At 48.3% G+C, this 25792-nt stretch overlaps 1 protein-coding gene across 1 annotated transcript in view; it reads right to left on the bottom strand.

The window, feature by feature from the left end:
- The window catches only part of LOC135921120 (4-pyridoxate dehydrogenase-like), a 337516-nt gene extending 312454 nt beyond the window's left edge, over positions 1-25062 (bottom strand). The window contains exon 1 of the mRNA XM_065455439.2: positions 24786-25062. Coding sequence (XP_065311511.1) covers positions 24786-24909 — 124 coding nt within the window. The 5' untranslated portion in view covers positions 24910-25062. The remainder of the gene's footprint in view (positions 1-24785) is intronic.
- Between the last annotated feature and the right edge of the window lie 730 nt (positions 25063-25792).

Raw genomic sequence — 25792 nt, 5'->3', positions numbered from 1 at the left:
CACTGTTGACTGCACCTACTGAACTTATCTCTTTGCTGTGCTCTCTTCAGTAGGCAATACTTTTTTTTAGATTTACTTATGGTCAGAATCCAGTGTGACAAATCCAAGTTTTCCCTATTATGGGAATCCAGCTATCGCTTAAGCGTGTGAGGTATCAACAAACATGGTCAAGGAAAATCAATATATAGAGTTCGAAGTAATTGCAGAACATGACAAGGATGAAAGAATGATACACGGCATTACAACGAGGACAGGAACCCGAGGGCCTGCCTAAAACACAAGAGTTTATCTGGTATTTCTTCTCCTGCATTAAAATCTTTCTCTCGCCAGACTTATCTCGAATATCAGAGGAATGGCGATCTTCCATGACTCTTAGCGTGCTGTTGAGAGTCAAACGACCCATGCGGGAATGTTGACTCTTCTTTCTGACTCTACTCGCGCAAAAGTGGGTCTTCAGAAGAAAAAAGAGAGTCAAGTTGCCGTGACTCACTTTTTACTCTCTTTTTTCTTAGAGTGAAGACAACGACGTCATCCAGGTAAACAGGGCACGTCTGCCACTTCAGTCCGGCTAACACCGTGTCCATGACGCGCTGAAACGTTGCAGGCGCCGAGCACAGCCCGAATGGCATGACCTTGAACTCGTAGAGGCCGTCTGGCGTGATGAAGGCAGTCTTTTCGAGATCTCTCTCGTCGACTTCTATTTCCCAGTAGCCAGACTTGAGGTCCATCGACGAGAAGCATTTAGCGTTGCAGAGCCGATCCAATGCGTCGTTTATCCGAGGAAGGGGGTACACATCCTTCTTCGTGATCTTGTTCAGTCGACGATAATCGACGCAGAAGCGTAGGGTTCCGTCATTTTTCTTTACCAGGACTACAGGAGAGGCCCACGGGCTTTTCGACGGCTGGATGATGTCGTCGCGCAGCATATCGTCGACTTGTTGCCTAATAGCTTCACGTTCTCGCGTCTAAACTGGGTAAGGGCTCTGGCGGAGTGGTCGAGCGCTCTCTTCGGTTATTATGCGATGCTTTGCAACTGGTGTTTTTCGAATCCTCGATGACGTCGAAAGCAGTCTTTGTATCGTCGGAGAAGACTTCTGATCTGTTGCTGCTTACTCATAGGAAGATTTGGATTCACGTCGAAGTCTGGTTCGCGGATAATGCTCATCGGGGTAGATGCGGCTGAAAACGAGAGGACAAAGGCATTGCTGGTTTCCACAATTTCTTCGATGTATGCGATTGTCGTGCCCTTGTTGATGTGCTTGAACTCTTGGCTGAAGTTGGTTAGCATAACTTCCACTTGCCCTCCGTGGAGTCGAGCGATCCGTCTTGCGACGCAAATTTCACGGTCGAGCAGTAGATGTTGGTCGCCCTCGATGACGCCTTCTACGTCAGCGGGTGTTTCAGTGCCGACGGAAATAATAATGCTGGAACGCGGCGGCATGCTCACTTGATCTTCGAGCACACTCAAGGCGTGGTGAATACGACAGCTCTCCGGCGGTATCGCTTGATCTTGTGACAGCGTTATCGATTTCGACTTCAGGTCGATGACTGCGCTATGTTGATTCAGGAAGTCCATGCCGAGAATGACGTCTCGTGAACACTGTTGGAGGATAACGAAGGTGGCAGGGTAAGTCCGGTCATGAATGGTAATTCTTTCCATGCCGATTCCAGTCGGCGTAATGAGGTGCCCTCCAGTGGTCCGAATTTGGGGGCCCTCCAATGCAGTCTTAACCTTCTTCAACTGGGCGGCGATGTGTCCGCTCATTACCGAGTAATCGGCCCCTGTGTGGACTAAGGCAGTGACTGCGTGGCCGTCGAGAAGCACGTCGAGGTCGGTGGTTCTTTGTCTGGCGTTGCAGTTAGGTCGTGGCGTCGGATCACGGCTGCGTCGTGTTGAACTGAAGTTGGAACGTTGCGTCGTCAAGTCATCGTTCGTCGGTGTAGTCTTGCCTTCCTGACTTCGTCGGGACGGCGGCGTGTCGTTGTTATGTCGTCGAGATCGTTTCTTCGTCATCTTCGTCGGCGACGGATGATCTTCGTCAGTTCAACGAACAGCAACCGCACCTCCATCGGTTGCTGCTTTTAGTTTTCCGGATATGGGCTCGCTGACCGGCCCCGGGCTGGGCCAGTGTATGGTAGGCGCTGCGGCGACAGGTAGCGGCCTGGTGATGGCGAACGCGACGGTCGTCGAGGGCTCCACTGAGTAGCGGCGAGGTAGTCGGCGATGTCACGAGGTCGTTCACCTTCCTTCGGGCGCTGTGCGTTGACGGCGAAGCCTCACAATCCCAGGTCGCGGTATGGGCATCGGCGGTACACATGGGCGGCTTCGCCGCAGTGGTAGCAGAGCGGGCGGTGGTCGGGGGCGCGCCAAATGTCCGTCTTCCTCGCGTAGGTGCGCTGGGCGACGGGTGGGCGTGCTGGCGGCGGCGGCGGTGGACGACGGAATTGCGGCGTTACAGGGCCCTGGCGTTGACGCGGAGGGGGAGCTTGACGGCGTGCGACGGCGGCGTAAGTCACCGCTTCTGGCTGGGGCTGCGGTAATTGTGGCTGCACCTCAGGAACTCCTAGCGATTGGTGCGCCTCTTCTTTCACGATGTCGGCGATAGAGGCCACTTGAGGCTGCGACGATGGCAAGTCCTTGCGCAGTTCTTCGCGTACAATGGCCCTGATGGTCTCGCATAGATCGTCCGTGGCCAGTGATTGAATTCCGGAGTAGCTTGTTGGCTTGGTGCGTCGGTCGAATTGCCGGTTCCGCAATTCCAGTGTCTTTCTGCTCGTCGCCTCACGAAGAAACTCGTCGACGGTCTTCGGTGGGCTTCTTACCATACCGGCGAAAAGTTCCTCTTTTACACCTCGCATCAGTAGACTTCTCCTCGAACATTTCGGGGTCGGCGTGGCGGAACAGACGGCTCATTTCCTCACTGAAGATCGCGATTGTCTCATTCGGCAGCTGCACTCTTGGCTCCAGTAGAGCTTGGGCTCGCTCTTTTCGCACGACGCTTTGAAATGTTTGCAGGAAGCCGCTTCGGAAGAGGTCCCATGTCGTCAAGGTGGCTTCTCGATTCTTGAACCACGTCTTGGTGGCGTCCTCCAATGCGAAATAGACATGTCGTAGCTTGTCGTCGCTTGCCCAGCTGTTAAACGTAGCGACCCTCTCATACGTTTCCAGCCAGGTTTCCGGGTCCTCAAATGTGGAACCGCGGAACGTCGGTGGTTCCCTGGGCTGCTCCAGCACGATAGGGGACGCTGGGGCTGCCATTGGGGTTGCCTTGGTCACAATCTTCTTGGTCTTCTGAGGTATAAGTCCGTGCTCCGGGGGCAGCTGTTGAAGACGGCGGCTCGCTCGGTGGTCCGGAACTACGTTGTTGTTCTGTTTGCGGTCTGGGCTGGGATCACGGCTTGTCGGGGGCGTCCCGTACATGAACGAAAACCACCTCCACCAGATGTCACGCGGTAGTGACGGTGAAGAAAGCAGTAGTACGGTGGAATACAAAACTAGCTTTTATTGGGTAAACCTGTGCCCACAAAACAGGCTACACTTATAGCACAACGATAGCGGCGAACACGGTCGGCGATCGTCGGAAATCTGATCAGCGGGTCAAGCGCGTCGGCTTTTATACAGCAGTGGTCAAATGTTCCAGACTAATCGTTGAGACCCGCGTGCCTTCCACAAAGTTCTACACCAATCGCGGCAGGCGATGAAATCAGATAACATAAGGTTCGGCGACAACAGACAGCGAATAGAAGCAGCGATAACTTTCCAGAAACTTGGGATACATGCAGGTGCATCCCGCGCTGTGCGATAACATTTGTTAGGCGGCCAAACGTGGTCCCCCGATAAAGATAAGTACACGTGTAAATATAATGTTTAGGAATACCAAATTGGAATAAACATTGAGGCTTGCATTGGTACTTTCTCTGGCTGAGCAATCTCGTTTGAAATGACTCCCATAAGCATGTCGTAACAATGTTGATCTAATACAGGTTAAATTCATGACTAGCTCAAGAAATCAGGATGATTGCTATAAATTACAGTGAAGAAACTAAAATATCTGATAACATTATTATTATAATAATAATATTTATTTCCACAAAACAGGCTAACCGTGAGAGGCGTGCGAGGCTGAGCAGAAAGCTGAAAAATTTTACGGCAAGTGCGCCTGCCGTGGGCCTACCATCCTGCATTATGAATAGCGCGTATTGATATGGTCTTCTTGGTATTGATATGGTCTTCTTGTTAGAAGTTCCGAGTATACTACTAGCGCTAGACACGGGACAACAAAGTGGACGAGAAGCGTGTCTTTTAGAATGCTATGTTACAACATACAGGTTTCTACAAACGTGATTGTAACTGCTCGAAACATTTGATGCGTCGGCTTTTGCGCCTTTAGAAATATTGAGAGGGGGCTCCCGCATATATATTCGCAGCGCAAGCACGGCGATGGACGAACCAGGCTAGCGCTAAGGTTGAATTTCACAACACGATTTTCATTCCCCGTCGTAATCACACAGATCGTTTGAGGCTTCGTTCAGGGGCACACGCGGGCGTTCGGGTTGGTGCTTCTTGTTGCGCTTGGCGTAAGAATGGCTAGGAGCAGGCACCACATATGCGCAATGACAGGCAATATACACGCATCATTTCTCCAGAAGCTGACGCCGAGCACAGGTAGCGCGAGGATCTTGTATGGCTGACACGACAACTTCGTGGCAGCCTAATTCCGAATACTGCATATACGGTGAGGGTAGCTATATGAACTTGTCGATAGGTCATCTTGTAGATTGTTGTAGCACAGGCAGAACGAAACGGTCATAGAAGGTAGATAACACAACACACAGCGCTGAACCATGGAATAAAGAATCGCTGAACCACCTGCGAACAGCTGTTAACGTGCGCGATGTCGCACTGAACTACAGAAACCGCCGTCGCGCACCCCAAGACAAATCTTAACTAACGTTTTTAATTTAGTAAACGTAGATATTATTTGCTTCTAATCAAGAGAAGTCAATAATATTATAGTGTAAACGTTTTATTCACTACAATAAAAGAATTATGCAGCGTGTGCCACGATATCTGGCACTAAGCAACCCTGGGCGTCGCACCAGTCACATTGTTGAAATCGCAATCATGTGAAATGAGCCCTCTAAAAATCGCATTGCGACACGTGCGACAGCACCGATTTTCGTCGTTGCAGTCGCAGCATGTAAAACAGCCTTTAAATGCTGTGTTAAATACTTCTGCTGTGTAGACATCACACGTGCTCATCTACAGTAAAGAGAAAGCAAGCTTATAATTATTTGATACAATCTTTAGTTCATTTTGACAAGGTCATCGGAAGAAATGATTCGCGGGACAGGACTATCTTCGTCTTTCCTTGCTAGAATCTTGCCACCTGCTGTCCACACAAACTTCTATTTGAGCTCTTTCTTCTTTGCCACTGTTGCTAGAAGCAACTGCTTGTTGTTGCGTGCCAAATGTTCATTGACGAAAATTGCACTGTTAACACCAACCAGGCCAACGTCTTTTGAGCCTATTCTCATTTTCTTAGCCTTGGCTAATATCGGGTCTCTCTTAGCACGCCTCACAAAACGAACAATGTTCTTGGTTGTTGAGTTTGCAGTTGGAACTCTATGGCATATATCAATGTCCCTCTCGTCAACTGAGTCTCTGACTATTTCACAGATTTCTCGAACGGCTACTAAAGAGCCGCACTCGTCCGGAACACCTTTTATCTCAACTTTTCTAATATCCCGGAAAAGACCAACCGTATATAGAATATAGTCGGCATCACCGTTACCGTCGCCTTGAGTTTTTGTGTATACTCCAAGGGCGATAAAACCATCGTCACGCGTCGTATGCTGTATGCGCGAGTGAAATCGTCTGAGTATGAGTCAGTGAACGCGGTTCAATCTCCCTTAAGCGATCGAGGACGGCGGGCCGGAAGCGTGCCCTCTCCTGGGGCACGTTGGTGAAGCGAGGGAGGAGGGACGTTCTCCGGCGGCTTCTGCTTTCGGTGTGGCCGCGTGGGCGCCGTATATTGAAAGCGATCTGTGCGACGTGGCCAAAGAGCGCGCCCGCGCGGGACACACATTCAAAGCGATCTGCCATGTTTGCAAAGTGCGCGTAGTTCTGGTAGCTTCGCGTGCGCTTTGCTTACGATGTTTAGTTCAGGTTGAAGTGACAAATGCACGAAGTCAATTCGCTCGCTGCTACTGCCGCGATTCCTCACTCCAGCATTTCGACAGCGAGTTTCCGCGCTCATCGAGCGAGATGTGTTCATGTTTACCTGTACGCGCGTAACACAGTACTTGTCAATTTAGTTAAAACATGGTGACGGGCTGGTTGGTTCGAATCCACGATAGAATGCGCATGCGCGACTGGACGAGGACGCAGAAACAGGCCCATAGAGACACCGCTGTCTCTGTGTGTCTGTTTCTTCATACATCCTGGTTCACTCACACTTGCACATTCTATCATCGGTAATTCAGTCAGTAAGCTAATGTTTACAAGTTTATTCGGCCGATAAAACTACATATGTTACTTCGTAGAGCTTTCTACTAATTTGCCATCGCAATCGGTGCTTCACCTTCCGGACGAAACTGCGACATTTTTTAGTAGGAGCTCTCATTTTTAAAACTTATATAAATAATATAGCTGATATACCACAATCACTCCAACCTACTATGTAGACGAATGATACATATTTTTTTCGTCTAATCCTGAATGCAGCCTACAGGTAACGGTAAACGCCTACTTTAGAAGCTACGTAGCTGCTTAGGTGCGGACAGTCTGAGTCTTAATTTGTATAAATTTAGCTATATAGCCGGTCGCAGTAAATACTGTCGCTCATAGCAAAATCACAAACAAAAATACCGAGCTAAAACAAGTTGTTAAATAAAGATATCTCGGTGCTTGCTGTCATGAAAACTATCCCTGCAATGGGCACGTCATGAAACTCGCCACGTGTCTGAGTAAGTCTATTGCTTATAAAGACTATAAACGTTATAACCTTGACAACAGCTTCGGTCTGCACGGCGTGACTTAGCACATCGGAGTCGGCTACAGTAGCCCTGGTGATAAAGACACAGGAGATAGAAGAAACGCCCGCCTACGTCCTCACGGACACTCAGGCGGCTTGCCGACTCTTTCCCCTCGGACGAATCCCCAGGATCGCCCTTGACATTTTGGACGATCGACTAAGACGAGAACATCACAATGTGTGGTGTCCGGCGCGTGTTTGTGGCACCGGCAACATCGGGGCAGACGCTCGTGCTCGCCAGGCTTCAGTCCGAGCTGGGAAGAATACCACAATCAAAAACAAGGAGCCAACGGTAGGGCGCCACATCTTTGAACATCAACGTCGTTCACGCCAACAACTCGCCGCACCAAAGCTGCAATTACCAGTGGAGGGGTTCGGCTATACAGAAAAATTTAGACAGGCACCTTACCCGCATCTGGGGTGGTGATATGCCACCTGGCCAACAAGATATGCCAAGCAATTCCCCGGTTGGCGGAAGGCCATATTTGCCCCAACTGACACGGCAATGCACATCACGGCCCCAAACGTCAAATTCGCAACAATGAGCATAAAATTCGTTTCAGGAGCCTTGGCAAGCCATCCTCGCCTGGAATGACCTGGAGACTCAATTGAGCCTCGTCAACCAGGCCCACCGCGTAGCGGTGGCCCCTGGATGGCTCGAATGAGGACCCAGCCTCCGATAACTAAAGTCTCCTCAATAAAGATATTTCGCTCTCTCTTTCTTGTCTAACACGTAGAAAATACCTATGTAAAATGCACCCATCTGCCCTAAATTATATTACTATATTTTCGTATGGGAAACTACAGGACTCGTAATCATTAGAAACTTATTCTGACCTAAAAACACACTTTGCGTACAATTGAAGGTTCTTACCACGACTCACCAGAGAAGGATAGGCCACGCTGGCCTTGGCCTGGTACTTGACCACAACCTCCTATATGAATACAATAATCAAACATCGGCCCTCAGTCCCCCGCAGCTCCGAAGCAACTGACCACGGCGGCGGTCAGACCTGTGACGTCGCAGAGGGTGCTAAGAATCACTAGATCCGGACAGGCCGCCATAGAAATCTGAACCTGGCAACATTTAACGCTCGAAAGTGATCTAGTAAGGCGAGTGTAGCAGTGCTATTGGAGAAATTAGCGGGCATAAAATAGGATGTTATCGAACTCAGTGAGGTTAGGAGGACAAATGAAACATATACAGTGCTAAAAAGCGAGCACGTCCTCTGCTACCGGGGTTTAGCGGAGAGACGAGAACTAGAAGTCGGATTCCTGATTAATAAGGATATAGCTAAAACGATAGGTAACATACAGGAATTCTATAGCATTAACGAGAAGATGGCAGGTTTTGTGAAACTTAATAAAAAGTACAGATTGAAGGTCGTACAGGTCGACGCGCCTACAGCCAGTCATGATGACCAGCGATGACCAGCAAGTCGAAAGATTCCATGAAAACGTGCAATCAGTGATGGGTAAAGTCAAAAGAAAATACCCTATACTGATGGGTGACTTCAATGCCAGGGTAGGCAAGAAGGAAGCTGGAGACAAGTCAGGGGGGGAACATGGCATAGTTTATAGGAATAGCAGGATACAGTTATTAGAAGAGTGTACAGAATGGAATAATTTGCGAAAAATGGATACCTTCCTCCGCAAGCAGGAGAACCGAAAGTGGACATCGAGGCGCGCGAAAGGCGAGACTAGAAATGAAATAGACCTCATATTCTGCGCTAACCCTGGCATCCTACAATATGTGTAAATGTTCAGCAAGGTGCGCTGCAGTGACCATAGGATGGTAAAATCTCGAATTAGCCTAGACATGAGGAGGGAACGGAAGAAACTGGTACATAAGAAGCCTATCAATGAGTTAGCGGCAAGAGGGAAAATAGAGGAATATCGGATCAAGCTACAGAACGGGTATTCGGCTTTAACTCAGGAGGAGGACCTTAGTGTTGAAGCTATGAACGAATACCTTATGGCCATCATTAAGGAGTGTGCAATAGGGGTCGGTGGTGACTTCGTTAGACAGGATATCGGTAAGCTATCACAGGAGACGAAGGATCTGACTAAGAAACGTCAATGTATGAATGCCTCTAACCCTACAGTTTGAATAGAACTGGCAGAACTTTCCAAGTGAATCAACAAGCGTAAGATAGATGGCATAATGAAATATAATATGGATAGAATTGAGCATGCTCTCAAGAACGGAGGAAGCTTAAAGCAGTGAAGAATAAACTAGGAATAGGCAAGAATGAGATGTATGCGCTAAGAGACAAAGCTGGCAATATCATTACTAATATGGATAAGATAGCTCAAGTGGCTGCGCAGCTCTATAGATATTTACACAGTACCCGTGGTACCCAAAGCGATAATGGAAAAGGGAATAGTCTAGAGGAATTTGACATACCACAAGTAACGCCGGGAAATTAAAGAAAGTCTCGGGAGCTATGCAAGGGGGAAAGGCAGCTGGGGAGGATCAGGGAACAGCAAATTTGTTGAAGGATGGTGGGCAGATGGTTCTAGAAAAAACTGGCCACCCTGTATACGCAAAGCCTCATGACCTCGAGCGTACCGGAATCTTGGAAGAACGCCAACATAATCTTAATCCATGAGAAGCGCGACGCCAAGGACTTGAAAAATTATAGACCGATATGCTGACTGCCCGTTGCCTTCAAAGTATTTACTAAAGTAATTGGAAATAGAATCAGGAACAACTTAGAATTCTGTCAACCAAAAGAGCAGGCAGGATTTAGTAAAGGCTATACAACATTAGACCATATTCACACTCTCAATTAGGTGATAGAGAAATGTGCGCAATATAACCAACCAATGTAAATAGCTTTCGTTGATTACGAGAAAGCGTTTGACTCAGTCGAGACCTCAGCAGTCATGCAGGCATTCCGCAATCAGGGAGTACAGGATCCGTATGTAAAAATACTGAAAGACATCTATAGCGGCTCCACAGCCACCGTAGTCGTCCATAAAGAAAGCAAAAAAATCCCATATTAGAGGTTGGACTGCGCAACATTTTGACGAGACACACAGAAGAGAAACACAGACCACAGAGCACAAGATAGTTGTTTCTCTTCGATGTGTCTCGTCATAATGTTGCGCAGTCCAACCTCTAATGTGCTCTACCAACACGCCCAGTCGTCAACCTTGAAAAAAATCTCAATATAGAAGGGCGTCAGGCCGGGACATACCATCTCTCCAATGATATTCACAGCGTGTTTTCGGGAGGTGTTCAGAGACCTTGATCGACCTTAGTAACTTGCGATTCCCTGATGAGATTGCCTTGCTTAGCAACTCAGTGGACCCATTGCAATGCATGCACACTGACCTGGACAGGCAAAGTAGAAGGGTGGGTCTAAAAATTAATCTGCACAAAACTAAAGTAATGTTTTACAGTCTTGGAAGAGAACAGCAGTTTACGACAGGTAACGAGGCACTGAAAGTGGTAAGGGAATACATATACTTTGGGCAAGTAGTGACCGCGGGTCTGGATCATGAGACAAATAATCAGAAGAATAAAAATGCGCTGGGGTGCATTTGGTAGGCATTCTCAGATCATGAACAGGTTGCCATAATCCCTCAAGAGAGAAGTGTATAACAGCTGTAGCTTAACAGCACTCACTTACAGGGTAGAAACCTGGAGGCTTACGAAAAGAGTTCTGCTTAAATTGAGGACGACGCAACGAGCTACTGAGATAAGAATGCTGGGTGTAACGTGAACGGGGCTAGGAAGAGATCAGACTGGATGAGGGAATAAACGCGAGTTAATGATGTCTTAGTTGAAATCAAGAAAAAGAAATGGGCATGGGCAGGGCATGTGATGGGGATAGAATGTAACCGATGGTCATTAAGGGTTACGGACTGGATTCCAAGAGAAGGGAAGAGCAGCAGGGGGCGAAAGAAAGTTAGGCTGGCGGAAGAAATTATGAAGTTCGCAGGGACAACATGGCCACAATTAGTATATGACCGGGGTAGTTGGAGAAGTGTGGGAGAGGCCTTTGCTTTGCAGTGGGCGTAGCCAGGCTGCTGATGTTGATGATAATGATGACCACGACAATTGCAGGTGTCACCATATTTTGCAAAACACCATCTACCATCAAATATGCGTATATGATTTCTTCACTCAAACTTATTCACAAGAATTGTTTTCACTACTGCAGATAACACATTTACCACATATGCTTCCCCATAGAAATGTAAGCGACTCATAACCCGTAATAATTACAATAAATAAACAATATTTCACGTTGTCTTTATACTCATAAACCACTATCCTTATTACGAAGAATATGATTTGTCCACAACGATTTCAATAACGCTAGTAAAGAATTCTTTATTGAAAAGAATGAAGAATTTTTTTTTAAAGAAGGTCTTGGTTTTCAGTCAGTGGTCAAATACTCGATGGGGATTTTTAGCTCCGGGTCTGGTCGCTGCTTTTGAGCGAAGCCTTCTGCGCTTACTATTCTAAGGCAGGCGCCGTTATCCTGGTCATCTTACGGTGGCACGTCAATGGGGGTGCGTGATAGGCAACCGGCATCGGAGCGTTTTCATCCAGACTTGATGGTTATAGAGATGTTATATACTTGCAGTCTGAGGCTCCACCGCACCAGCCGTTCTGAAGGGTCCCTTAAATTCGCTACCGAACACAACGCCTGATGGTCGCTGATGACTTTCAATGAGCTGCCATATAGGTAAGGGCGAAATTTTGCTGTAGCCCAAATGATGGCGAGGCGTTGCTTTTCAGTCGTAGAATGATTGGCTTCCGCTTTCGACAGTGACCTGCTAGCATAAGATATCACGCGTTCAAATCCGTCTTTCCTCTGGACTAGGACGGCACCGAGGCATAGGCTAATGGCGTCAGTGTGGATTTCGGTATCAGCGTCCTCATCAAAGTGCGCAAGTACCGGCGGCGACTGCGTGCGTAGTTTCAGTTCTTGAAATGCATCGGCCTGTGGCGTTTCCCACTTGAACTCGGCATCCCATGTGGTTAGATGTGTCAGCGACTCAGCGATGCGTGAAAAGTCCTTGACAAAGCACCTGTAGTAGGCACACATGCCAAGGAATCTACGCACTGCCTTCTTGTCGATGTGTTGCGGGAACTTTGCGATGGCAGCTGTCATCTGTGGGTCGAGGCGGACTCCACATTCGCTGATGACGTGGCCTAGTAACAGAAGCTCATCGTAAGTGAAGCGGCATTTTTCTGGCTTCAGAGTGAGCCCTGATGATTTGATGGCCTCTAGTACTGTCGCAAGCCGCCTGAGGTGATCGTCGAAATTTCCGGCGATGACGACGACGTCATCCAAGTAAATACGACAGGTCTGCCACTTCAATTCTGCTAACACCGTGTCCATGACGCGCTGGAACGTTGCAGGCGCCGAGCACAGTCCGAATGGCATGACCTTGAACTCGTAGAGGCCGTCTGGCGTGATGAAGGCAGTCTTTTCGCGATCTTTCTCGTCGACTTCTATTTGCCAATACCCGTACTTGAAGTCCATCGACGAGAAGTATTTAGCGTTGCAGAGCCGATCCAATGCGTCGTCTATTCGTGGGAGGGGGTATCCGTTCTTCTTCTTGATCCTGTTCAGTCGACAATAATCAACGTAGAAACGTAGGGTTCCGCCCTTTTTCTACATCAAGACTACAGGCACCAGGACTACAGATACCCACGGGATTTTCGACTTCTGGATGATGTCGTCGTGTTGCATTTCGTCAACTTGTTGCCTAATTGCTTTACGCTCTCGCGTCGAAACTCTAAAAGAGCTCTGGCGGAGTGGTCGAGCACACTGTTCGGTTATTTGCGATGCTTTGCAAGTTGTGTTTGTTGAATCCTCGCTGACGTCGAAAAGCAGTCGTGTATGGTCGGAGAAGACTGTATGGTCAGAGCTGTTGCTGTTTACTCAGTGGGAGGCTTGGATTTATGTGGAAGTCTGGTTCAAGAACTATGGTCTTCGGGGTACATGCGGCAAAATACGAGAGGACAAACGCATGGCTGGTTGCCACGATTTCCTCCATGTATTCGATTCTCGTGCCTTGTTGGTGTGCTGAAGTTTGTCAGCAACACTTTCGTCTTTCCTCCGTTCAGTCGAGCGATCGCTCTACAGAAAAAAATTGCGCGGTCGAGCAGTAAACGTTCGTTGCCCTTACGACGCTTTCCACGTCTGCGGATGTTTCGCTGCCGACAGAAATGACAATGCTGGAGCGAGGCGGGATGCTGACTTGGTCCTCTAGTAGAATCAAGGCGGGCTGACTGGAAGGCCTCTCCGTCGGTATCGCTTGGTGTGTGCACAGCGTAATCGACTTCGGCCTGAGGTCGGTGATGGCATCGTGTTGGTTCAGGAAGCCCTTGCCGAGAATTACGTCTCACCAGCACTGTTGGAGGACAACGAGCGTTGCGGGGTAGGTCCGGCCATGAGCTGCAATTCTTGCCGTGCAGATTCCCGTCGGCGTTATGAAGTATCGTCCAGCTGTCCAAATTGAGGGCTGTCCCACGCAGTCTTCACTTTGTTCAGCTTGGCGGCGAATAATTCACTGGTGACGGAGTAGTCGGCTCCTGTGTCAACTAAAGCGGTGACTGCGTGGCCGTCGAGAAGCACATCGATGTTAGTTTTTATTCCGAAAGCAATACTGCTCGAGGTTTCCGCTCTTGGCCGTCGTCCCGGAGAATCCACCATTGACCTTTAGCGTGAGCTATGTGTGACGTCATACCAGCTGTGGAAAAGCGGGCCCCCCAACTCGGCTTGTCGCGATCGTCCCAGCGAATCCTCCACGCGCCGCTTCCGTGGGGGAGGCGCTCGCTCTACGTAACGTCATTATAGCTGTGGAAAAGCGGCCCCCCAACTCGGCTCGTCGCAGTCGTCAAAACGAATCCTCCATGGTATGTCGGATGATGTGTATAAGGTGAAGCTGCAACGATGTGCTGCAGCTAAGAAGCGGCGGCGTGCGGAAGAAACGGGTGAAGAACGGGAACAACGTTTAGCTAAACGGCGTGCATATTATGCAGCCAGGCGAATGCGTTCAATATCTCTTGATCTGGGTGCATCTTCAAGTATCATGCATGCTCTCAATGCTGACGCGACTTTGGCGACACCTGATCGTTCAACAGCAAGCCTTATGGATGCTTTAAATGGCGACGAGACTGCATCTACACGTTAGATGAGCAGTATGGAACTCTACAACCTGAACAGAAGATTGCTTTCGCAATCCACTAGGCTTAGCTAAGCTAAGCCTCTGCCAATTTTTTGTCTTGCGTCGCAGTTAGGTCGTGGCGTCGGATCATGACTGCGTCGTGTTGAGGTGTGGTGGTACGTCGCATAGTCAGGTCTTTGGCTGATGATTTCTTTGCTTCCAGGCTTCATCGAAAAGGCGGTGCGTCGTTGTTATGTCGTCTAGATAGTCTCGTCGGCGTGTTCGTCGCCGGCGGAGGATATTCGTCATTTAAACGAACAGCAACCGCACCTCCATCGTTTGGTGCTTTTAGTTGTCCGGATATGGGCTGACGGACAGGTGCCAGGCTGGGCCAGTGTAGGGCCGGCGTTGCGGCGACAGGTAGCAGCCTGGTGACGGCGAACGGGATTGTCGTCGAGAGCTCCACTGAGCAGCGGCGAGGTAGTAACCTTGCCGCTGCTCAGTGCCTGCAGCAAGGTAACCTTGCTGCAGGCACGGATCGTTGACGGCGAACACTCGTAGTCCCATTTACACTCGTCCAGTCAGACACTCGTACACTAGCAGGCACTCGTAGTCCAGCCAAAGATCCGTGCCTGCAGCAAGGTAACCTTGCTGCAGGCACGGATCGTTGACGGCGAACACTCGTAGTCCCATTTCGCGGTATGGGCATCAGTTTTACCCATGTCGGGCTTCCGCGCAGTGAAAGCAGAGCGGGTGGTGGTCGGGGGCGTGGCATATGACCGTCTTTCTCGGGTGGCTGCGCTGGGCGACGGGCGGGAGAGCTGGCGGCGACGACAGACGGCAGAACTGCGTCGTTACAGCACCCTGGCGCAGGCGCGGAGGGAGAACGTGACGGCGGGCTACGGCGCCGTACGTCATGGCTTCCGGCTGAGGCTGCGGCGATTGACGTACTCCGAGTGACTGCTTGAGCTTCTCGCGTACGATGTCGGCAATTGAAGCCACTTGAGGCTGTGATGAAGGGAAGTGCTGCTGAAGCTTCTCCCGCACGACCGCCCTGCTAGTCTCGCGCAGGTCGTCGGTGAAGAGTGAGGGAACTGCGGCGCAGTTTGTTGAGTTCGTGCGGCGATTGAATTGCTGGTTCCACACTTCCAGTGTCTTGTTGATGCTGGTGGCCTCGCAAAGAAATTCGTCGACGGTTTTCGGTGAGCTTTGTATCATTCCGGCAAAAAGTTCCACTTTCATACCATGCATGAGTAGGCGGACTTTCTTCTCGGACATTTGCGGGTCGGCGTGGTGCAATAAACCGATGGTATCAATGGCGCAGAGGCGCTCGGGTTTCTAGTAGAGCTTGTGCTCGCTCTTTTCGCACAACGCTTGTAAATGTCTGCAGGAAGCTGCTTCAGAACAGGTCACACGTCGTTAACGTGGCTTCTCGATTCTCGAACCACGTCCTGGCAGCGTCTTCCAATGCGAAATAGACATGTCGCAGCTTGTCGCCACCGTTACAGCTGTTATACGTAGCGACCCGCTCATACGTCTCCAGCCAGCTTTCCGGGTCCTCGAATGTTGAACCGCGGAACGTCGGTGGCTCCCTGGGCTGCTGCAGCAGGATCGGGGTTGGTGACACTGGGGCTGTCATGGTAGCTGCTGTCGTGGCCGTGCACTTCCTGGTCATCTCAGTCCATGCTCCGGGCGTAGTCCTTGCAGCCTGCGGCTAGCTCGTTGGTCCTTGGCGACGTTGGTGTTGTCTTCGTGGCTCGGGCTTGACTCACGGCTTTGAAGGGGCGTTCGGTACATGAAGGCACTGGCACCTCCACCACATCTCACGTAGTACACAAGGGGAATAATACAGCTTTAAAACTGCGAATGGCCAAACTGACTTTTCATTGGCCGAACTCGTGCCCACAAAAGCAAGTTATACGCTGAAAGTGCCGCAATAGCGGCGAACACGGTCGGCAATCGGCGAAAATCTGATCTGCTGGTCAATTGCATCCGTTTTTATACATGAGCCATCGAACGTTCCTGAGTAATCACTGGTGCCCGCGTGTCTTCCAGAAAGTTCTACACCATTCGCGTCGCGCATACATGCAATCCGATTACATAAGGTTCGGTGACGACATACAGCGGAAAGAAGCATCGATAACGTTCCAGAAAATTCCGATACATGCCGGCGCATCCGGCGCTGAGCGATAACATTTGTTAGACGGGGAAAAGCGCTCCCCTGAAAAATGATAAACAAGTCCATGTGTCAATATGTTACATAAATATTTTATCTACAATGAGTTTATTTGGTTACAATAGTACATAATAGAACCGTTATTACTATTTTTTCGATGAAAGGGGTTTTCCCTTGTTAATTTGTTTTTCAGTACTTAGAGCAAATATAATACTTTTTGTTCGCAGTATTGAAGAGTTTTCTTTATTCCAGATCAGTTGACAGCATTATTCAATGATTAGTTTGTGTCTTGTGTGGGTAATAATCATACCAGTGCTTTTGATGTTTTAATGAATTGTTAAATTTGATGTATGTGTTTGTTTTGATGTAGAAGTTTGTGCACTGCGCCGAAGGCCCAGTCAGGCCCGAAGTGTTCTATCTGGGTTTCCTTCTTTCCTTGACAAAAAAATAAACTTGAAGCTGAAGCTTATCCGTCAGCTTTAACATCCTTCAAGTTCATAGTAATTTTGCATTTCTGACCAGTGCAGCGCCTTTTGTAAGCAGCGGAAACAAATTCTGCCATTAAGGGGCATCGTTCGCTCAATACAGGTCAAAATAAATGAAAATGAAGCGATGATCCGTAGATGCGAGATGCGACAAGGACTCGAGCCTGCGGAGAGCGGTGTGATCTGGATCTGGCCTACGCAAGTTGTTTAACACTTGTAGCAATTCTAATCGAGAAGTTTTCGTTCGTTTACGCAGGCGCTTGTACTACACACATACGGCATGAACGAGAAGAAAGGGGGTTAACCGAGGGGCCCGATTTTTTTAAAAATCACATTTTAAGAAGCCACCAAACATAGACAACAATGAAAAGACATGGGAGATTATTTTTACAAATTCAATTAAAGAAATGATAAATTAATGGAATTGAAAATGGACGAAAAAACAACTTGCCGCAGGTGGGGAACGATCCTACGCCATCGTATTATGCGTGCGATGCTCTACCAATTGAGCTACCGCGGCGCCGTCTTAAGTCGAAGTAGAAATTGCAAGTCTGGCGGTGCATCGTCCAATGGGTGACACGAGGTGTCCTCCGGCCGTAATCAGATGTGGGCCGTCCCACGCTGTCAGCACCTTGCGTAGCCGAGTGGCCAGTGAGGCACTCATAACTGAGTAGTTAGCTCCCGTATCGACAAGTGCAGTTACCGGATAACCATCGATGGAAGCAGTAATAGCAGCAGAAGTTCTTTTTGCAGTTTCGAATGAAGGCGTCAGCGGTACGTCGCGAGGGGATGGCGTCGGCGGAGGATATTTGACGGTTAGCATGAAAGCGGTCTCACCCCCGGAGGTCGCCGTTTTCAGTTTCCTCGGCGCGGGCTTCCACCGTTGACTCCAGCGCAATCAAAGGCGGGTCGAGCACGGTTTGGTGACGCGTACCGACGAGGTGAAGGCAACCGTGACTGTCTTCGCTGTGGGGCAGAAGGGAGCTGGTTACTTTCTAAGTATTGCTCGATTTCGTGCGGGCGTTCGCCATAGCGCGGGCAACGGGCGTCCGGATGTTATCCCCGCAGACCAATCCGTCGGTACTGGCAGTCGCGATACATGTGACCAGCCTCCCCGCAGTGATAGCACAACGGACTGTTGTCGGGGGCACGCCATACTGTAGATTTGCGCGGACCAGGATGAAAGGGTGCTTGCGGATTCATGTGGTGGATCGGACTTGGGAAGCGTCGAGAAATCCCAGCAGGCGGCTGCGAAAAACGGCCCGTCGACGGCGCGCGAGCCCGAAGAGCATCCGCGTACGAAAACGTGGGAGGTTCGGGTCGTGTTGGTGGCGAGGGATGAACCACTCTGCCGATTTCTTCCCGAATGACATCCGTAAGAACCGCGGCACTGGGAGGTGCCGCAGCTGATGCATAGGACTTCTGCAGTTCTTCTCGAACAATTTGTCGTATTAGCTCGGTAAGGGACTCCCTGTCATCATTTGCAGGTACGAGAGAGCATGCAGCAGTCATGGTGGTCTGGCGTTCATACTGCGAGAGCCGCTGCCGAAGCATACGTTCTATGACTGTTGCCTCACGAACAAACTGAGTGACTGTTGTAGGAGGATTGCGCACGAGGCCCGCGAAAAGCTGTTCCTATACGCCTCGCATTAACAGACGCACCTTCTTGTCTTGTGGCATTAGTGGATCGGCCTGACGGAAGAATCGCGTCATTTCTTCGACGAACATGGCGACGGTTTCGTTTGGCATTCGGAACCTCGAAGACAGTGCCTGTTCGGCTCTTTCTTTCCTTTCGGGAGTGCTGAAGGCTTCGCAAAGCAGTCGGTAAAACTGCTGCCAGCTGGTAAATGAGGCTTCGCGGTTCCCGTACCATACTCTCGCCGCGTCTAAAAGGGAAAAGTAAACGTTCTTCAACTTACGGCGATCGTCCCAGTCGTTAAAGGCGGCGACCTGGTCGAAATGGTCCAACCAGTCTTCAACGTCCTCAAAGGCGTCGCCATGGAACGGGTTAGGCGTGCGAGGCGCGTAGAGAATGCATGGTACGGCAGCATTTGGGATCCCGTCGGCTTGGCTTGCGGTAGTTGTTGACATCTTCCTCACGGAGCTTGCCAGGGCACTGTATTGCGGTAAAAGACCTTGGAGGCGAGGGCTGCTTCGATAGATTTCTGCCGTCCCCGAGGAACTGGCGTCGGTAGCTACTGGTTCAGGACCCGTAGGCATACGATGGATGCGTACCCCGCACCTTCACCAGTTTCTCACGAGAGGAAAAGCCAGTCAGTCAGTTCTAAGTGAACGGCCGTTTACAGTTCGTTTTTGCAGCAGCTACCACGCACACTTCTTCTTCCTCGACTTCTAGCGTAAGTAGTGCGTGCCAATATATATATATATATATATATATATATATATATATATATATATATATATATATATATATATATATATATATATATATATATATATATATATAGCGATAGAGGCCAGGCACATGCCCGATACGGAAATGTGGTCATAGTTCGCTGAAAACGACTTCGTTTGCACAAATGAAAAGCCCAAGCTGAAATAGTGTCTGCATTCTACAGCCAAGAAGGCAGAGCAAACATTCGATAACTCGCCGAAATGTACGAAAAAAGCAGGCGGCAAATCCTAGAGGACGAAATCGTTCACTTGTTCTTCATCACCCTATGCCCAATTGCCCTAACCCTATGCCCAATTTTCGTAGGCACACATCAAGGACAGTGCAACCATGTTTGAGTGCCCTGTAAGGCCGACATGAAATTGCAAATGTAATGATTCACTATTTCTGAAATATGTAGAGCGGTCCCTCAAGACTAAAAAAAATTACGTAAAGATTGTTAAAAAACATTAAGAATAAAAAAAAATTTAAGATGCTCTTTGCTGGCTTACACACGAAATCGCTCTACAAATATTCGCTCTCCAAGATTCATTGCTACTTTGATTTTTGAGAAACATGGGACATTCCCGCAGAGCCTTCATGGCCATCAAACAAATCTATCCTAAAACTACTGGGTTCAGGCATTATCAGTTGTATACGTCTTCTCGTGTAACTGGGCCGGTCATTGCATCACATTACAAAGCACAATTCTTGCAAAATATTCTTTTAGTTCTGTTCGGCTTTCTGTTAGCTTCTTTCTTGTGATTTAAAAAAAAAGCAGTGTTTATTGTTTGTCTGCAATTTTACAGAAAGAATTGGTTAGTTTATTCATGTAACATTTACACACACAGCCCCCGGCCCCCTTGACTACAACTTCTATGCAGTGCAATCGAGTGAAACACTGGGATGCAGTTGTAACGGATCATAGATGTACAGATACCGTATTCTCACGATTCCAACCCGCACCTTTTTCACAGCGCAGCTGGTAAGGGCTACTTTCCTCACTATTGTATCTGCGTGTACAAAAGAACGCCGAAGATACTGCGATGCCGGGCCGATCTGAGGCGGAGGTGAAGGAGGTGTTATGCACTCACCATACGTGGGCCGATACCAAAGGTAGTGCAATACCGGGAGGACGCGCGGCGAAGATGAAGGAGGCGTTAACCACTCCCCATACTTTCGAGTATAGTGCAATGCCGGCCCAACCCGCGGCAGAGGTGCTGTTCGCCATTTAGGGGCCCGCATACGCAGCTTCACTGGTCATCCTTGAGAGAGTGGAAGGGCACTGAGCTTTTTTAATTGCAAAGTTCAAATTTGCATAGCGTTACAATCGTAACTAATTCTACTAAAGATGAATTAAAAAAAAGAAAAAGCTGTATACAAGGTAGCTAGCCGTACTGCCATCGACCAGATCATGTGAACAAAGCGACGCTCTGAGACATCGCAAGGTCGGTCCACGGTGCGTGGAATGCACTTCCGCCGACGATGGTTGCACGAGCCTCCGGAAGTGTGGCATTTGTAATGCATTAGGTTGAACTGAAGATGGCTTTCTGTGGTCGGCAGACCACAGATGAAAAGGAGGTGTCGACAGACTCCGATAGCTACTAGCCGCTAAGATTCAGCTGTGTGCGTGCCTGTGTGCCTTTGTGTGTTGCATAATATAGTTTCAACACGGTACACGTAGCCTCAGGTTTCACTAGTCGATGCGTTCGGTAGAATCGGCACCAAATTATTTTTTTATATATTTAGACAATATTGTAACTGCGCGTTACAGTCAGTGGCGCAGTGGAATCCCGCAAGTACGGTAATCACACTACTTAGAAGATGTGAGACGTGACAAGCCACTGACAAGACTTCTGGCACCAAGACACCCGGAAATGGGCTACACATCCGAATATGCACTCCACGAGTTCATACAGTCATGCCCCGAGCGCCATGGCTCGCCCCTATTGGAAGACCAAGTGGCTGACGCGTACGACATCGGCCTTTATGCAGCAGTTGCGCGGCTGGTGAGGCTGCGTACAATTGTTATTGAGGATAGAAAGAGACGAGCAAATTCCATTTCGTTCACAGTGTCGTTGAAAAATTTTCACTTTGCCGTATGGCAACAATTCTGGTAAACGCATGGAAATTCTAACTGGCATCACAAACAAAAGAAGCTCATTTTCTAACAGAAAATAAAGGAATATATCCATAGAAAGGAAACATAGCTAAGAAATGGAAAAAGGAAATAAAGAAATAACTTATTTTCTAAAAGAGCATGAGGTATTTTTCTGTCATAGGAAGAAATTTTCTGTTGGAAAAATATAAAAGCACGTTTTTTTTGTCATTTCATTTTTTTTCACAGTGAGAGGATGGAAGCGAAAAAATAAGAGCCGGCTCTTACCGCGACATGCGATTTAAATAAGAGAAAGATTGAGAGCGGCAGCAAATGATATTTTGAGGCAGCAACAACTACGACGACAAAGATGGTACACAGCTAATGCATACCTTTCCGCGCTACTTTGACCCGTGTACTTACTCCACTAGGCGCTTAGGCTTTGTCCTCAGTCGCCGAAAACTAGGATCTCCTTGCTCAAATGACTTGGAATGTGTGAGTGGCGAGAGAGTCTAGGTACTGGGAAACTAAACACGGTAATACGCAACGAGACAAGGCGGAATACCCGCAGGAGTAGCGAAGAAATCATGTCATTTATATCGCGAAGCGGAGACATTGTAGCACGGATTTGTTTGTGATGGGGAATGCTACGACACCTCGGGGTCACAGTACGACAAAATGCCCCAATTTGCATGTAGTTGATTTTATCGATGCAGCCAGTCAGTGAAAATTAAGTTGCCAACCTTCAATGACAGTGAGAAACAGCTGTGCCATCAGAGAATGCGATCAATTTTATTACATCTTATGAGTAAAATTTGTTGCTGGGCGAGTTACTTGAAGACTAAAGGATGTCCATAAGCGTGAGGAGGAAGCTAGCACTTAGGCAGTAAATGGGAAGGAACAAAGCAGGCGCTGTCATTTTAGCGCCCACTTTTCTGTTCCTCTCCTCGTCGCGCTGGTAGGCCTCTCTCGGTCCAGTGTATACGTTCCATTTTCCGATGCCCCGAAAACATTTAGTTGCCATGTTTTAGTAAACGTGGCTCATTGGGTACGAAAACAATGCTTCTCTTCATAAAATTACGTTTTGCCTGGCTATATACAGTAAGAAAACCACGCTTACTAATTCAAATGAAGGCATTCACCGCTGGCGACAGCTGTTGCCGAACTCTATGTAAATAAGCTTCATTGCAAAAAACTGAATGCTTGTTAATTTTGAAAATTTAAGCTCTACGTCAAACCTTTGATTCTTCCTTTTCAAATTCTACTAGCATTTTCTGTTTATCCTCCTCCTTCGACTCAAGAATATTGCACATCTCACCGTCCTATATGACGGCTACGAAATATCAAACCTTTTGATACACCTGATCTCCATGCTGGGTGCACTGGGCCGAGCCTCGTCCGATCGGCTTACAGCAAGAATCAAGTAAATGGTACTTTTCTTTGGCGCTTTCCGACACGTTAGACAATCCCCTTTTCCTTGCACATGTTGAAATAGGACTACATTTTTTTTGAGGCACTTCATTTGCACTTATAAGAAATCGAAAAATGGCACGTTGCTTCGAAGACCGGGCACTATTGCATTTGCCATGCTGCATTCGTTTCGAGAACATGACGAAGCAAGATGTACATCATTTTCAAACCACACGAGGTAGTTCGAACACACTTCTTGGTACTAGAAATTTACAAACCAAGTTATCAATCATTCAGTACATAATATATTGGTAGTGCAGAACTGAAAATTCTTGTAAACAGAGAGGCCAACACAGCCGAGTATCGCGTGACTTTTGCAGGCGAAGTTCCAGAGGCTGCTTCTGCCACTTTAGAAACGTCTTTTATGAAATTAAAAAGAAAGAAAAAAAAGAAAAACACGAAGACTTCAGGTCGAGAAAGGGAGCAAGTTCCAAACAAGCCGAAAAAGCTTGACGAAGCTGCCACACTTTTCGACAACATTTTTGCCTTTATTTGCTCACTGTTAGACGTGACCATAGTGCTCACTTTTGAAATTTCTTACAGTGAAGAAGGACTTAAGCACAAAGAGGAAGCTCAACACAGAAACGCAGTCTGTAGTACTAGGGCCCCGTTTCGCCCTGTAAGTAATATGAAACTTAACCGACTCGCCCAGCTGGTCCCCTTTCAACGGCTGATTCATTGTGTGAGTTCTTTCTTTTTTTTCTTTTTTTTAAGTGGGGGTCTTATTGAGGGCCATCGCTCAAAAAGTCAGATCCCCGCCACCATTGCATGAATACCAACAAATTTCTAAAGCCGACCTTTCTTTGGGATACACTAAACTGAAATTACATTCAACGCTATGCTAAAGTGTCTCCAACCTAATATCAATTTCAGAAGAAATGAAATGCCTCGTGAGAGATTGGAGGCAACAGCGGCAATTGAACTCCCAAGATGTCCGACGCTCAGGAGCCACAATTCTGTCCTTGAATCAAGTTTACCTGCAAGGTAATTTACAAGGAACTTGTCTATTGGCGTTTCAAATCGTTTGTCAGTACTGCGAGTGCTCTCCAGTTGGCATATCAGATTGAGAGAAGATTAAGAAAAATGAATATATTGACTTCTACAGTCAAGCCACACCTTTATCCTGGAAAGGGCACTCAGTTTTCTTGCCTTGTTGCCACAAATTTTATTAGACAAGATAGTAGGTTATTATGGACGACTAGGCATAGATATGTATCATACATTGTTGATTATAAGAAGTATCTCCACCCGCCGTGGTTGCTCAGTGGCTATGGTGTTCGGCTGCTGAGCACGAGGTTGCGGGATCGAATCCCAGCCACGGCGGCCGTATTTCGATGGGGGCGAAATATGAAAACACCCGTGTACTTAGATTTAGGTACACGTCAAAGAACACCAGGTGGTCAAAATTTCCGGAGTCCCCCCCTACGGCGTGCCTCATAATAAGGAATGTTTTCACTTCTATTCATACTTCAGTACACAAAAATTAACGCACTATTAAAATATACTATTTTGCAACTAATACTATTTGCACCGAAAAATGCGACTTTACTATGGCTTCAATTTTGCTTTACACAGTGGCCACAATCTGTCCTTCCAAAGCATTAACTTGACTCCGAAGGTTTCTACTGCCACAGACAAGGTTGTATCGGCAAGAAAGAAGTTTATCATGGCGTTTGCATACCAAGCGTATAGCTCCAAATCCCAGATACGGGATATTCTTTCAAAAATTTTATGAACGTATTGTATTTACCGCTTGCATATGTTGTTGACATGCGCATACTTGCTGAAAAGTTCTAACTTCTGTAATTGTAACTCATCAACGACAGCTTGGCGAAATAATTGTAATCTCGAAGTACTCTAGTTTTTACAGGTAGCTCGCATAGCTGGAATAACAACTTAGAGTTGAGCGTCCATGTATTTGCAAATATGTGAATTACAGCCATATGCGCATTTTCCCGACACTGTGCAGAATTTTTCATGTAACACTTGCCGATGATGTAGTCGTACTCCTTTCTTAATTGCTTCAGAGGCGTGTCCAGGTGTTCGGGTGATTGCTTGGGATTCATGTAGGCGAACATCATCGTCACCGCGAGGAGGTCCGCCTTCGACACCATGACTGCTTCGAGCACCGCACGAGGCGTCACACAGTCTCGCCGCCCACAGCGTCTTGCAAGCCACAACTGGGAAGCGCACGAGGTTTGTTTGCGTGCGACTCTCGCAGAAAGTGAATGGTGCGCACGCTTTTGGTGCCGCGCAAAAAATACGCCGGGCAATGTGAGCGAGGCGCACGATTGCATTCATTCCGGGCGCTTACTCTCTCGCTCACAGCGTAGACCGGAGGCCGTTTCGTTCTCTCCCACGCGACGCCTCGCACAGACCGTTATGACGAAAGAAGGGTTTGCGATATGAAAGAAAGTAGGCCGACATGCCGCGGGCGACTTCATGGTCAAGGGTGAGCACACGCTCTTTGGGCACGAGACCCGCCGGCGAAGGTCTCCTGTCCCTCCAAGGGCGTCGCCTCCCAACCGGATCGGAGCACGCCATGTGCCGACAACCTGCTTCTGTGGACGTAAAGAATCGTTCCGGCCTCGGTGCAACCAAGACCTCGCGCCTGAGCCGAATCACTTAGGCGCTCTATTCAGGTGCGCTGCGACACCGTATCGCGGACAATGGGGCCTTTCTCGTTGCGTGGAAAGTGAACCTCGGTTCGCTTCCTCTAGCCTTTCAGCGCTCTTTGCCTGCCTTTGCTGCACGGCGCGCGTGGCCTCTCGTTCTTGGCCTAATTGGAGCACATTATGTCTCGCCAAGTCAAATCATCTCAGAGACAGGAATCATTCTTTGCACTGCACAATAGTCAGCCGTCTCGCGGGAAACTACTGCGCCTGCCTCATTTGATCCTCAGTGTCGCGCGCAAGGACGCGCTTGTTTCCCAAGCAAAAGCTGCTTTCCTTCGCTGTTCACTACAGGAATATAGTGAAGGACTCCAATTCCAGGCAG

Source organism: Dermacentor albipictus, chromosome 2, assembly GCF_038994185.2.
Source record: "Dermacentor albipictus isolate Rhodes 1998 colony chromosome 2, USDA_Dalb.pri_finalv2, whole genome shotgun sequence".
Taxonomy (NCBI): domain Eukaryota; kingdom Metazoa; phylum Arthropoda; class Arachnida; order Ixodida; family Ixodidae; genus Dermacentor; species Dermacentor albipictus.
Note: the sequence above shows the minus strand (reverse complement) of the source record. Positions and strands in the feature narration are given on the sequence as shown.